Source organism: Phodopus roborovskii, unplaced genomic scaffold, assembly GCF_943737965.1.
Source record: "Phodopus roborovskii unplaced genomic scaffold, PHOROB, whole genome shotgun sequence".
Lineage (NCBI taxonomy): Eukaryota > Metazoa > Chordata > Mammalia > Rodentia > Cricetidae > Phodopus > Phodopus roborovskii.
This window is the reverse complement of record NW_026126441.1, coordinates 44,006-58,839: the sequence shown is the minus strand read 5'-3', so window position 1 is coordinate 58,839 and position 14,834 is coordinate 44,006. Positions and strand designations below refer to the sequence as shown.

At 41.8% G+C, this 14,834-nt stretch overlaps 1 protein-coding gene across 1 annotated transcript in view; it reads right to left on the bottom strand.

Moving 5' to 3' along the window:
* Nfx1 (nuclear transcription factor, X-box binding 1) overlaps positions 1-14,834 on the bottom strand; it is a 67,220-nt gene that overhangs the window by 43,531 nt on the left and 8,855 nt on the right. Inside the window, exons 3-7 of the mRNA XM_051187552.1 lie at positions 10,151-10,309; positions 8,537-8,614; positions 5,026-5,131; positions 1,944-2,015; positions 905-1,044 (exon numbers count right to left, since the gene is read on the bottom strand). Coding sequence (XP_051043509.1) covers positions 905-1,044; positions 1,944-2,015; positions 5,026-5,131; positions 8,537-8,614; positions 10,151-10,309 — 555 coding nt within the window. The remainder of the gene's footprint in view (positions 1-904; positions 1,045-1,943; positions 2,016-5,025; positions 5,132-8,536; positions 8,615-10,150; positions 10,310-14,834) is intronic.

The following is a 14,834-nucleotide window of genomic DNA, read 5'->3' as shown; positions in this document are numbered from 1 at the left end:
TTTTGAGAATACAAAGTACCCAGGATATATCCTATACACAGTCAAATTTGTAGTAACAAATGTTCTGGAGTGGATACCTAGAATATTAATTGCTATCTCTGCAACAAATGATAAAGGCTCTCAGCAAACACCAAAAGGGGGTGGGTATGCTTAGCACAAGAAACAGAACCATAAGATGGTAGCAGGGTCAAGGGTCACAGCTGGCTGAACAGTATTACAGAACCAGCCTTAAGTTGTATGCTTAGCAATTAATGAACAGCCAGAAACAATGTTCATTAAATTTCTAGATAAGGCTGAAAGAAGTCCTAGAAGACTTACTTACCATGTGACAAAATAAGCTACGTATGTGGCCAAAAGACTATTTAATGGTACATTCTTAGTCCCAGCTTCTTGGGAAGGAAAGGCAAAACCTAGGGATTTGAGAACGATCTGGGCAACAAAATAAGGAAAATCTCAAAAAAAAAAAAAAAAGAATCACCTACGTTATCTGTTCCTTCCTCCAGTTAAAGGACATTTGGCTTGTTTCCAGTTTGTGGTTCATAGAAAAACATTCCTGTACAAGCCTTTCCCTGAACACTTAGGGATGGAAATATCAGAGTAGAATCGCTGCATCACACCATATACATATGCTTAATTTTATAATAAACTGACCAACAGCTGTCCAAAGTTACTGTAGCATAAGATGTCAATTGCTCTACCCTTGACAACGTTTGGCTTTTAATCTTTTTTTTTTTTCACTTTAGAAACCCTAGTAAGCACTGATACCTCACTTTGAGCTTGTTTTTGATCCCTATTCCCTAGATCTCCCCGCTAGTGTAGGTTTCTGTGAAGCAGTTTTGTTGTAACTGATATACAATTCCAGAAAAGTCCATGAGTTTTGCTAACAGATGTATACACCACTTACCTTGGTTCAAAATGATCCTGCAAGGTTGGCATTGACCTCCATGGCACAGCTCAGCACAGCGGTGCTGACCACAGTTCAAAATATTCTCACACGGGTTAGAACAGTGGACTGAAACAGCCTGACCACATCGAACAGTGTGCCTATAAATAGACAAGACACAAATACATCACCCTGAAAGTCCTCACCACACAGATAAAATAACAGTACAGTTCAAACCCTTCCCTCAACATCCAACAGACATTTCTCTTGACTGCTGCCCTAAGGTAAGTGTTTCTTAGTAATTCTTAAAGATTTATTTTTATTACTTTAAACTTTGTGCATATATGTATGCAAGAGTATGTGTGCCAACCGAGGTGCAGGTGCCCATGGAGGCCAGCAGTGCCACGTCCCTCAGAGGTGGAGTGACCAGCAGCTGTGAGCTGCCCAACATGGATGCTGGGAACTCACTTAGGTCTTCTACAATAGTCATGCACTCTTAATCAGTGAGCAATTCCTCCAGGACCCCACTACATTCTTTTTACTTCCACCTCCCCGACCTCTTTCTTCTTTGTTCCCATTGTCCATCCTGCCTTTCTCTCTTTGCTGTCTTCTAATTAGTGGTGAAATGAAGGCTAGCTCTGAAAATTTGTCCTAGGTAATTAAGCATCATTTATGTGGTTTCTACTGAGCAGCAGGCAGGAGGGGAAAAACCCCTGGAAGCATGGGTGAAGACTGGGCTCTTCTCTCCTCTGCCTGGTTTCCTATTATAAACAGGGAAGAAAGGAATCAACAGTGTGCCCAGACCTGATATACTCAGACTAGGAGTACAAGAGCAGTCGCCTGGGATCAGGCACACTTACACTGCATAGAGCATAACACTTACTTACAGCTCTAGCTTTGCCTTTTATCCCCAGAGGTCCTGGAACCAAGTCCCCAGGGATAACAAGGGATGACTTTATTTACATCTACCATTCTTTTCTTACTAATCTTTTACATTAGACATTCACCAGTAAATCATGCATATGGAAACAGTTCTTCCACAGTCCAATTCTAACTTTACCTGGTCCGTCCACATTCACATGTTTTAGTTGTAAAAGCAGGGCAGGGTGGACAGGGTCCAGGATGGCAGAGACTGGAGGAAAAAAAACAGCTTCAATGAATAAACAATTTATATGTACCAAAACTAAAATCAAGCTGCCTCAGCTGTGTTCTGCTGTGAATATGGCAATGTGATGGCTAATCTTTATTGTCAACTTGGACAACAGGGAAGAGGAAACCTCAGCAGAGGAACTGACTGCCTTCATCAGACTGTCCTGTGAACATGTCTTCACTGATGACACTGATGGTTCCACTGTGGGTGGTATCACCTTGGCAGGTGGTTCTGAGTTGTGTAGGAAGCTGAATGAATACATAGGGGAAGAGAGTCAGTATGCAATGTTCCTCCCAGCCTGTTTCAGTTCCTGTCTCCAGGTTCCTGTTTAAGCTCTTCCCTAGGCTTCCTTTGATGATGGGTTCTGATCCATAAGATATAATAAACCCTTTCCTTTCCAAGTTGGTTTTGGTCAGTTTTTGATCACAGAAACAAAAGCAAACTAGGATAGGCAACAAATAAGACTATTATGAAATGTCGAAGTATTTCTTAACACCTACTTAAACAAATTAGCTAGGCATGGTGGAGGCAGAGGCAGAGGCAGAGGCAGAGGCAGGAGGATCTCTGTGACTTTGAGGCCAGCCTGGTCTACAAAGTGAGTTCCAGGATCTCTAGGATTGTTACACACAGAAACCCTGTCTACAAACAAACAGACAGACAGACAAGGAAGCACATAATCCTAGCACCAAGGAAGCAGAGGCAGGAAGATCATGGCAAATTTCAGGTCTGCCTGACATGCATGTGTTTTAGGCCAGTCAAGGTTACAGAGTAAGACTGCTTCAAAAAGCCAAGAATAAATAATATTTTTATGTAGAAAAGTTGACAGCATTATCATTTCAGAATAACATAACCATTTTAGAAAAACAAAAGTGACTAGGTGGTGGTGGCACCCGCCTTTAATCCCAGCACTCAGGAGGCAGAGGCAGGCGGATCTCTGTGAATTTGAGGCCAGCCTGGACTACAGAGCCAAGGCTGTTACACATTAAAAAAATAAAAGAGGCAGGTGAATCTCTGAGTTCAAGGCCAGATTGGTCTACAAAAGAGAGTTCTAGGACAGTCAGGTTTACACAGAGAAACCTTGTCTTAGAAAACAAAACAAACCCAAAATGTCTTGCCATTCTTAATGCTTGATCACTTGCCTAGTAAGTGGGAGACCCAGGATTGGATTCTTGGAAGGGAAGAAGGAAGAGAGCAACAGTGCTTACATCTACTAAGCCTGTGAGAAATACAGAAATGTTCTCATCAGCTGCTGAAGTAATTACCAGGCACTGAGCTAACAATGGTAACAGGGAAAAGGTGGCTGACAGGAGGGACAGCAGGATGGTAAGAAGCAGGGAAGATGAGGTGGCACAGAGTCCCAGCACAGGAGCAAGAGGTTAGGGAAGAAATGAGCTTAGTGAACAGAATGCTGTATAGAAGAAGGAAAAGAAATGGAATTTAATATATTCAAACAAATACTGTCTTCTTCATGCAGAACCAGTGTCAATCATAGACTGGGTAAGAAATACCACATAATATTTTTGAAACTGTAGTGGGATATTCATGAATACCCCACTACATGAAACTTAAAAAAAAAAAAATCACGTGGTTCACGGTGACCATGTGGAGGTCTTAAGACAAGTTGTGGGACTCAGTCCTTGTCTTTACCATGTAGATCCCAGAGTTCAAACACAGGTCTGTCTTTGCAGCAAGCACTTTGATCCACTTAGCCATATTTTGGGGATTTCTACAAATTTGGGAGGGGCTTTAAAAATGAATATATATTGTTCATATGAATACATATGGTTTCTGCTGGGCATTGTGGCTCACTCTTGTAATCCCAGCACACAGGAAGCTGAAGCTGAGGCATGAGGATAACAGTGGCTGAGGACCACCAGAACTATCACATGAGACCCTTTCTTAAAACACAAAACAAAGCAACAAAACTGGGCAATGGAGATGGCTTATCAAGTAAAGGTACTTGCTCTCTGAGCCTGGTGACCTGGTGAATTTCATCCCCAGAAGCCATGTAAAGGTAGAAAGGACTAACCGCACAAAATGCTCCTCTAGCTTCCACATGTGTGCTGTGGCCTGTACATGCAGGCATGCACACACACAAATAATAAAGCCAAAATAAAGGATTTCTTTATGACAGTTCCATACATGTATGTCAAGTATTTTTGATGATGACCCCCCCCCCACTCCAGCTGGTCCCCTTCTCCTTTCATGTCTTTTTTTCCCTAAATAATCAGGCTGGGTGTGGGGGTGCATGTCTTTAATCCCAGCACTTGGGAGGCAGAGGCAAGCCTGGTCTACAAAGTGAATTCCAGGACAACGAGGCTGTTACACAGAGAAACTTTAAAAGCAAACAAACAAAAATATAAAAACAAACAAACAAACAAAAAGCCATCAAAACCCAAGAAACTATAGGCTGGAGACGTGGCTGAATAGTTAAGAGCACTTGCTGCTCTTCCAGAGTACCTGAGTTCAAGACCTAGCACACATATATATGATAACATGGGTCTACAATTAGTATTCTAGGGAGGGGCATTCTAAATGATGGCAAATGCACTCCTTTGGGAATTAAAGGCAATTACAGGAATGTCTAACAATTAAGCATATGGGTTTACAGAAATGCCTTTCCTGAGTTATCCTATAATCTCCTATAAAGTATCCAAGGATCTTTTCTTTTTAGAGCCAGCAGTATAAAACAGTGGACGAATCACTGGCATTTGATACTCAGTCCCATCATCTTCCTAGCACTGCTATACTGAGCATGATGCTTAATCTTTCTGAGCCTCATCTATAAAGTAGAAATGATCATTCCTACACATCACTGGGCTGTGGAAAGGATTTAATAACTATGTAGAGAGCCTGCTACAGACTCAGTGCTCAGCAAATGCTTGGTATCATCCTTTACCCTATCTTGTTACATGTTAACAGTATATGTACTTAAAGCCACTAGCAAAGTACACCCACCAGGAGTCCCCAGAAATCTATCATTCCAACTTACAGGTTACAGGAATGTGGACAGTCCTGGCCAGGCTGTTTCTTTCTACAAACCTCACCACAACTATGTGGGATTTCATTTCTGCTCCATTCAGGATTCTTTACTTTGCCTACAACATAGCAGAGGAGAAAGTCAATGCTATACATTTCAAACATATTCTCAGTTTTTACAAAACAGCACAGTACAGCTAGAGAGTGTGAAACTTAAACATGGTTTTCAGCAGTACAACAACTATGTTATCTCACATACTAAAACAAAAAGGTGGCTGTAATGTTACTTATCAAACACTTCACTGAGCATGATAAATCTTAACATCAAGATTACCTGAAAGAGATAGTCATTTTTATTACCTATGAAAATGTCATTTTGACTACTGAACAAAAATCTACTTTTTAAGATATTTACTAGATAAACCATTAATAAATCTTAAATAAACAAAGGCTTATCTATGGTAATGATCAGAAGGAAATAAAGGAAGAGTGCTGGGGTACAGCTCAGTGTAGGACACACCTTAACACATTCTATGCCCTGGGATCTATTCTGACTGTGGGCGAAGAGGGGATGGGTAAACAAAGGACAGAAGTCTAGAGTGAACCAGGATGAAGCTGTGAGATAAAGACTTAACCTGAGGAAGAGCCCTGCTCTAAAGCTTCACAGTAGGTATAAAAGGACTGACTGCAATTTCATAGCCAATTTCAGAGAGCTCCCTGTAGCTTGGGCTACAGAGTGAAACTCTATCTCAAAAAATAAATGCATATCATTTAAGATGATTAAGTCTTGCTATAATTCTGTCTGCCTTATTTCTAATTCACATTCCCTTTCCAGTAGGATACTACTCAAGAATATTCATCCCCTTAACCAATTTAATATCATAACTCAGATTTTGGTAATAAAACATATACAACAGCAGATATCACATAAAGAGAAACCAGAGTGAGACACAGTTAACAAACAAAGCATCCTTCCAGGAAAAAAAGGCATTTGAAGTGAGAGTTAAGTAAAGATGTAATGAAAAGGGAGTTGGGGATATGGCTCAGAGGCAGAGTGCTTGCCCAGCATGTGTGTGCTCTGGGTTTGACCCCAGAGCCACTGGAGAGGAGGGGGAATATGTTTGCTAGTGAAGGAATCAAGGAACTGAATAATAACTAGTCATCATGAAAAAAGAGGAATAGAACATTTTTTTTTTTTTAAATGGAGGGAATGGTTAAAGGTGTTCATGCTGTCAAAAAAGTTCATTTTTATATCAGTGTATATGGCCAGGGTCACTAAAGACAGTTTCAGTGAGGCAACACAGGCAGATGCAAAATCTAATGGTTCAAAGGGAGGAACAAACTATGGAGAAACAGAATCAACTAGATGAGTCACTAAAAAGACTGGGGGAAAAAAAAAAGAAGAAAAAAGATATACAGCGAGCAGCAGTAGGAATTATCCAATTAGTATATGGATCAAAGAAAGCTGCAGCTACTAAAAAAACAGGAAAAGGGGGAAAAACAGAATGGCACGTCTTTAATCCCAGCATTTAGAAGGCAAAGGCAGGTGAGTTCAAGTCCAGCCTAGTCTACATAGTAAGTTCCAGGCCAGCCAGAACTATACAGTGAGAATCTATTTTAAAACAAACAAACCAAACCAGGAAACTTTGTGTCATCTGGGCCCAGGCTGCTGTCTGGGTCCCTGGCCCTAAAGCAACCAGAGTCTGGGTGGACATATGTGGTTCCTGTTGCCATCAAGGGCTGTGTGGATATTCAGGGTTGAGTCCTAAGTCCATGATAGTGTCCAAGGGGCAGGCAGACCTGTGTGGCCTGTGCTGCTATTCATTATGATGATGTCTAGACCAGAGCTGCAGCTGAGTGCCATGTCTGAGTACGAGGTCCTATTGCAGCCAGGGTCTATGCTGTTGTCAGAGGCTCCTGTTATCATTGAACCCATGCAGACATCTGAGGTCTGGGACTATGTTGGTGCCCAAGGGCCACACTACCTCTGGGCCCATGCCATCCTGAGTGGCATGTACTGCCACCTGAGGCAATGGTGACATCCAGATACAGCTGTTGCCAAGGACCACACCTGGGTCTGTTGTCCTACAGAGGCTGGGATCTGTGCCAAAGTTCAAATACCATATTGCCATCAAAGACTGTACAGAAGCTGGGGGTTGGAGTTACAAGCTAAAGCCATGCTGGCACCAGAACCTTCCCAATCTGAGTGGCCAATGCTTCCACTCAGAGCCAGGATGTCGTCTGGGTCCTAGCTGCTGTCAAGGGCTATGTCTGGGTCTGTGGCCCTTGTCACCTCAAGGGGCCAAAGGAACCTTGCCTGATGAAATCAGAGGCCCTGCCCTTCGCTGGGCCCAGGGAAACTTGGATGCTGCAGCAAGAGAGCTGACCCCTGCTCTAGGGAGAGATGGCCGCACCCCTAGCCACAGGTGAGGGAGAACAGGCGCTGATGACACAGATATAGGGTGCTGGGTCTGCTCCCTCACCTGAGGCCGAGGTGGCCCCAGTGGCCTGGAAATGACCAGCTCAGCTACCACCCCGCTATGGGATATTCCAGAAGAGTTTCAGTGAGGATGGTGTACCAGGTACCAGAGGCCTTGAACCAGACCAGTGACTCACTGTAATAACATTTTCTGGTAAAGGTGACTGAACAAAAGGGTATACTATGTGACATACTGCTCCCAGTGTCACCAGGAGGAATGAAGAGGTATTAGAGAGGTGGAAAAGGAGAAATATGTTTTTTGTTTTGTTTTTTTAGACAGGGTTTCTCTGTAGCTTTGGAGGCTGTTCTGGAACTCAGTAGACCAGGCTGGACTTGAACTCACAGATACCCACCTGTTTCCTCTACCTCCCAAGTACAGGGATTAAAGGTGTGCACCACCACTGCCTCACCAAAGAGGGTTTTTTTTTTTTTTTTTGGGGGGGGGGGGGGAGTTTTGTTTTTAAATTTTTCTTTTTGTGGGTGGGGGACACCATAGGGGTGAGGGGAAGATATGGGGGGACCAGAAGGTGAACAGAATCAGGATGCATGATGTACAATTCCCAAAAGAATCGTTAAAGAATCTCTTTAAATTAAAAAAACAGGAAAAACTATCCTATATAAAGATTCAAGGTTAATTTGTATTGTCAGTTTATAGAAAATCTTTCCGTTATAAAGACAAATGACTGATCTCTTATACTTTACTTACACTGCTTAAATCTAAAATGTCAAAGGTGTTGCAGCCAGCACTGAGAGGGAGCATACATCAACATTTGTCTCTGCCAACTGATGTTCTGGTGTCACATTAAGACCCAGAGGTCAGCATCAAGCTTCGAGTCAGCATAAGCCTGGTTGGCACAGAGAAGACCCAACTCTAGTTTGCCAAGAGTACCAAGGCACATGGCTCCACCTGGTGATGGAATGCATGAGTACAACATTATAGCCTCTTACAGCTTTAAAGTCTTACCAGCAACTTCTGAAAGAGGCCTGCAGATCACTGAGGTACAATGCATGAATAAGAAGTACTCCAGTGTGTACACAAACTTACCACAGAAACAAGTATAGGTATTGGGAACATGTGCAGAAACATTCTGACAAGCAGGGCACCTCCAACCACTCTGGCCATCTGTCAAAGAAAAGAATATATTAAATAAAACACAGTCTCTTTCCACAGCATAAACTGGGTTAGGGATATAGCTCCACAGTAGAGAACATGCTTTGTCAATACAGGGCCCTAAGGCTTAATCCTTTGCACCCTCCTGAAAAAGCATCACAGTAATTTTAAAATTTTAAGTCTGGCCAAACACTGGGAAGGCAGAGGTAGGATCTCTCTGAGTTCAAGGCTAGTCTGGTCTAGTGAGACACTGTCTCAAACAGAAAAAAGAAAAAAAAAAAAAAAAATCTATAGGAATCAACACCACTGAAGTAATTAGAATTAAAATGCTGAGTATTATCAGACATTTAAGAAACAGACCTAGGCTCTTAAGTAACTCTCACCCTGTCCTGTATTAATTCTGTCCTATTGCTTTACTTCTGAATAAAGTTAAAAATCACAGTGCTGATTGCTTCATTAATTCTATGTTCATGCTATAAAGACTTACTAACAGGGTGAATCAAGTAGGTATCCATGTTGCTCCAAAACCTCTAATATCAATATTATTAACTGAATATAGTTTTGAAAAGAGGACAAAAACTATTGGGTATACAGGAAAATGCACATGTCCTGAATTAAAGAGTCACAGCACAGAGAGCATATTATCAGCAAGCTCTGCATTATCAATAGGCATTAGCATACTTTAGGAAGGGTCTATTATACTACAGAGATTTGTGAAATGCAGAAGCAACCTAATACCTGGAGGATAAATTAAACAATTTACATAAATGTCTAAGCATGAACCACCACTGCCCAGCTATAGATCTGTTTTTTTTCTGGGCAGAGTCTTACTAGTAGCTCTGGCTAGTCTGAAAACTGCTATGCAGAACAGGCTGGCTTCAAACACACAGGAATACACCCACCTTTGTCTTCCAAGTTCTGGGATTAAAGGTGTGGGCCACTACACCTGGTAATGAATGCTTTTTCAAATCATTTTAAAATTGCATTCTTCTTTTGTGTGTATGTACTTGAGAGCCATGGCACACTTGGGGGATCAGAGGCAACTTTCAGGAGTTGGTTCTCTCCTTCTACCATGTGGCTCTCGTGTATGAAATTCAGACTCGATATAAAGTACCATTCCCTTTATGCCATTTCACTAGTCAACAAACACTTTTTATAGTTGCCATTTCAGTGAAACCTAGCATTTTCAATTTAAAAATTATTGATTTTATTACTATACCCTAAATATTTTCATAGTTACATTTAGCTGGTTTAAGGTCTACAACTTAAGTCCCAACATAAAACAAGAGAATTAGGTAACATTGTACCTACTGATAAAATGCTATGGAGTTTCTTTTTTTTTCTTTTCTTTTTTTGGGATACAGAGTAGCTCTCTGGATGTCCTGGAACTTGCTTTGTAGACCAGGCTGGCCTTAAACTCACAGAGATCTACCTGTCTCTGCCTCCCAAGTGCTGGGATTAAAGGCATGCACCACCACCTCCTGTATTTTAAAGCTAATTTTATAACCCAAATTTATCAAAACAACCCAGGAAACATAAATAAATGACCTGCATGAGATGCTGGAGACCGGGCCCATTTCTTTATGCAGTTCAAATGAAAGACGTGAAAACAGCTCTGACAGCTCCACACTGGGGCTATAACTTGAACCAATTCACAGCACACCATACACTCGTATTTTTCTGTAGTTAGCTGCTCAATTAGGGAACCTGTTTAAAAAACAAACAAACAAACAAACTGAAACAGAAAACTCCAAGGAGGAGCTCATAGACCCCAGCCTGATAGCTGGGAAACCAGCATAGGATCAACCCAGAACCCCTGAATGTGGGTGTCAGTTAGGAGGACTGGGCAGTCTATGGGGACTCTGGTAGTGGATCAGTATTTATCCCTAGTGTACGAATGGACTTTGGGAGCCCATTACACATAGAGGGATACTGTCTCAGCATAGACATATGGGGGAGGGCCCCTATGGAAGGCTTCACCCTCCCTGGGGAGCAGAAAGGGGATGAGACAGGGGGTCAATGGGGGACAGGGGAAGAGGCGAGGGAGAGGGAAATGGGATTGACATGTAAAACAAGATTGTTTCTAATTTAAATTTTAAAAATTGTATTAAAAAAAGAAAGAAAGAAAACCATTCCTCACTTTGGTTATTAAAGAAACAAGCCATTTGAGAGCATATCCTAACAGACTTAAAGTGGCTATTCAGACTTTGAGGCCAAGAATGAGTAGAAGATGCTGATATAGGACTGAGAAAGGAGGCATTTAATAATTAATAATCCACCCAGATTATTCAGAATTGTAGCACAGGCCTGTGGTCTCAGGGTTCAGAAGATTCACTTGACCTCAAGATTTCAAGACCAGCTTGGGTTACATAATGAAACGTATCAAACATCACAGATCAGCTTGGTAGTTGTGCCGCACGCCTTTTATCCTAGCACTCATGAAGCAGAGGCAGGGGGATGTAGGTGAGTTGGAGGCCAGTCTGGTCTATGGAGCGGTTCCAGGACTGACTTCAAAGCTACACAGAGAAACCCTGTCTAGAAAAACAAAACAAATATCACAAAGAAAATAATAAATAAATAATAGTAAGTACTGAATAGACCTAAGAGTATTACCACTGTTTTAATTTTTACCCTGAAGATTATATTTATTTACTTATTTATTTAGAGTTTTTGAGATAGGGTCTTATGTAAGCCAGGCTGGTCTGTAACCCATTTTTTTTCCTGTGTCCACTTCTCAAGTGCTACCATACCCAGCTCAGCTGTCTCTTATTCTTTTTGTGACATGGTTTCTCTATGTAGCTTTGGAGCTCTCCTGGAACTTGCTCTGTAGACCAGGCTAGTCTCCAACTCACAGAGATCTGCCTGCCTCCACCCCCCAAGTGCTGGGATTAAGGTGTGTGCCACCACTGCCCAGCCATTATTCTTACAGTTTATTAATAAGCAGCTTTTTGTTGGTGCTGTTGAGACAGTCTTGCTATGGGGCTCAGGCTCACATCAGTCCTCTTGCCTCAACTTCCAGAGGGCTGTGAATGCAGATATGTACCACACACCTGCCTTATAAGTACTCTTTCATAATCCAGTTGCAGTGATGTTGGGCCACTAAGATACAAATCATACAGATGTGTTGATGGGTGGCTACCAACTGTGCAACCCCCACATGTTACTGCTAAGTCCTTTTTAAAGGCTTTCACACATTCTACATTATGTCAGCAATTTGTACAATATGCCTAGAATTCAATTTCTGCTGCTCTCATTCCGGTTCAAGCTGCTTTCCATTTACCTGGATTATTACAGTGCCTTCCTTACTAGTCTTTCTACTTTTGGCCACAGCAATACAAACAACAAACTGTAAATTAAGCCTGGCCTGGTGGCCATAAGCCAGCAATTCCAGGTACTTGGCAGACTCATGCAGGAGGATAACAAGTTTATGGCCTGTCTGATACAGAATAAAGGCAAGGCTGGCTTAGGCAACTCAGTGAGACAATATCTCAAAATTAAAAAAAAAAAAAAAAAAAAAAAAAGGAGGTAGGAAAACAACTCAGCAGGAAGTGATTGCTTAACATCAAGAGGTGCTAGGTTCAAGTCCCAGTTTTAGTACAGGGATGGATACAGAAAATTATATGTACTTTTCTGGTCAAAGCTTACCAATTAAAACAAAACAAACAAACAAACAAAATAATCTTTATGGTTATGAGTGTTTTGCCTGCATGTGCACCACATGTATGCCTGGTGACCTCAGAGGCCAGAAGAGAGTGTCAGATCTCCTGGAACCAGAGTTTGTGGGTGCTAGAACTGACCTGGGCCTTCTGGAAGAGTAAACAGTGCTCTTATCTGCTAAGCCATCTCCCTAGCCCCTTGTTAATAGTACTCATCCTGTGACTGGAAAAGCACATCCTCACAGTGGCCCCACTTCCTCCCAGGTCCATTGATTTTATTGTTCTCACAGTCAGGTAGACTTCTGCCTGGGGACTTTATGCTCCATACTGTGCCTAGAAGATTTGCCCTAGATACCTGAATGGCTCAGCTCCTCATTTACTCCAGTATTTACTCAAAACGTGACTTCCTCATGAAACAGTCCTCTCTCACACTTACAAAAGTTGCAATTCACTCCCTGAACATAATCTATTCTTTTTCCACACTGTATTTTTCTTCAGCAACATTTATAGCTACTTGATAGTGTCAGGCATCACGGTATATTCCTGCAATCCCAGCACTCCTGGTGCTAAGACTGGAGGATAAAGACTCAAAGGCGCACCTTGGCCACAGTCAGACCTTCTGATAAACCATGTATTATGTGTTATATTGTTTATTATCTAACTGTATTCAGAGTGTACCCTGCTAGGGAACAAAGACTTTTATTAGAGTGGTACCTTGGACATAGAAGGCACCCACATAACAAACAGCTCCAAAGAGGTCCTAGAAAAATAAAAATCTCCCATTGGCAACAGTAACTTTCTCTTTGGTTTTATCAAAGCATGTTTAATGATAAAACATAGTAGTCGTGGGATTCTAGAGCTGCTCTGATCTGGCAAACTATCAGGTTTCAGTGTCAAGACTTGACCATGTCAAGTGCAAGTCCTGTCTGACCACTGGCTCTTTCTCAGTTCCCATAGGCCTTTTCAAACTAGGGCTTCCCCATTATTTCTCAGACACAACTGTGTTTACTGTATGACTCTAGTTGAACAGGATGTCAGTGAAAGGACACAATCCACTGAAATAACCTGGAGAACACAGAAGTGCTAATCAACTGCAAACTTTTCAGATATAGCAATAAACTTCTTGTCTCCAACCCCCAACTCCCCACCAAAAGTCAATGGGGTCCACCCACCAAATAACTCTTTCAAACAAAATAAAACAAAACAACCTTTCTATGCCTTTCCTAACAGGTCAAGGCTTTGCTTTCTCTGAGGCCCACCTCTGTGCTGCTGACAAGTGGCTAACCTCCACACTGGCTTGGCTCAAGTGGCACCCTCCCCCACCCATTCTTTTCTCCGTCTTCTCTATAGGCATCTACTGAGATTTACAGCTTGCTTTCTTGGTTTTCTGTTTTGTTTTGTCTTGAACTTTAATAAATATCGTCGTCCTTGAGTTTAAAAAGAAAAACCAGAAACAAACTGTCCTAGTTTGCTTTTTATGGCTGTGATAAAACCATTACCAACAGCAATTTGGGAAGTAAAGGATTTATTTTGACTTTCAGCTTAGTTTACTGTGAAGAAAGTCAGGGCAGGCACTCAAGGCAGGAATCTAGAGACAAGAATTGAAGCCATGGTGGGTCACTGTTCACTAGCTTGCTTTTCAGGCTCACCTTCACTTACCTTCCTTTCTTTTTTTTTTTTTTTTTAATTTATATATTTTTACTTCATGTGCATTGGTTTTGCTTTGGGTTTTTGTTGTTGTTGTTTTTGGCTGTTTCTGTTTTTTTGAGACAGGGTTTCTCTGTGTAACAGCTTTGGCCGTCCTGGAACTCACTCTATAGACCATGCTGACCTTGAACTCACAGAGATCCACCGCCTCTGCCTCCTCAGTACCAGAATTAAAGGTGTGCACCACCACTGTCCAACCCAGCCTGGCAAGGCAGCTGTTCTTAAAGTTGATATAAGCAGGGGTAGGGAGGTAAAGACAGGTAGATCTCAGTTTGAGGTCACAAAAATTAATAACACTATAGGAGTGGGGTTGGAGGAGCTCAGTGAAAAAACAGGCCTGGGGCGGGTAGTGGCATCATTGATTAGGTCAAAGTCTCACATTCAACCAAAAGTAGACCAATTAAGGTTAAGGTTCACAGGAAGAAAGTTATTACTGAAGTTATCCCCCACCCCCAAAACACATGGAGGGTCTTGCTAAGTAGCACAGTTTGTCTTCAAATTCGGTCTTCCCAGAGCTAGTACTCTTTGCCTTGATAAAATACACACTCAGGGAAAAATAAGGAATGTCTTCAAATGGCATAAAAGGGGACAGGATGGTAACTGAGGAAAGAGAAGCTGTGTTTCTTCAGAAGAACCAAAGGGTAGAATGTACTTACAGGAAATTATTTAGTTCAGCCTAAATTCTGTGCAATAGTCAAGAGCTGACTACAACTGTTCTAAGAGCTATGCAAGGCAAGAATACCACAAAGAAAAGAGAAAGATAGATATCTAGGTCAAGGGTAGTGGCCCATGCCTCAAGTCCCAGCACTAGGAGGTAGCAAAAGATTTTTGTTAGTTCAAGGTCAGCCTAGTCTATCCAACAAATTCCA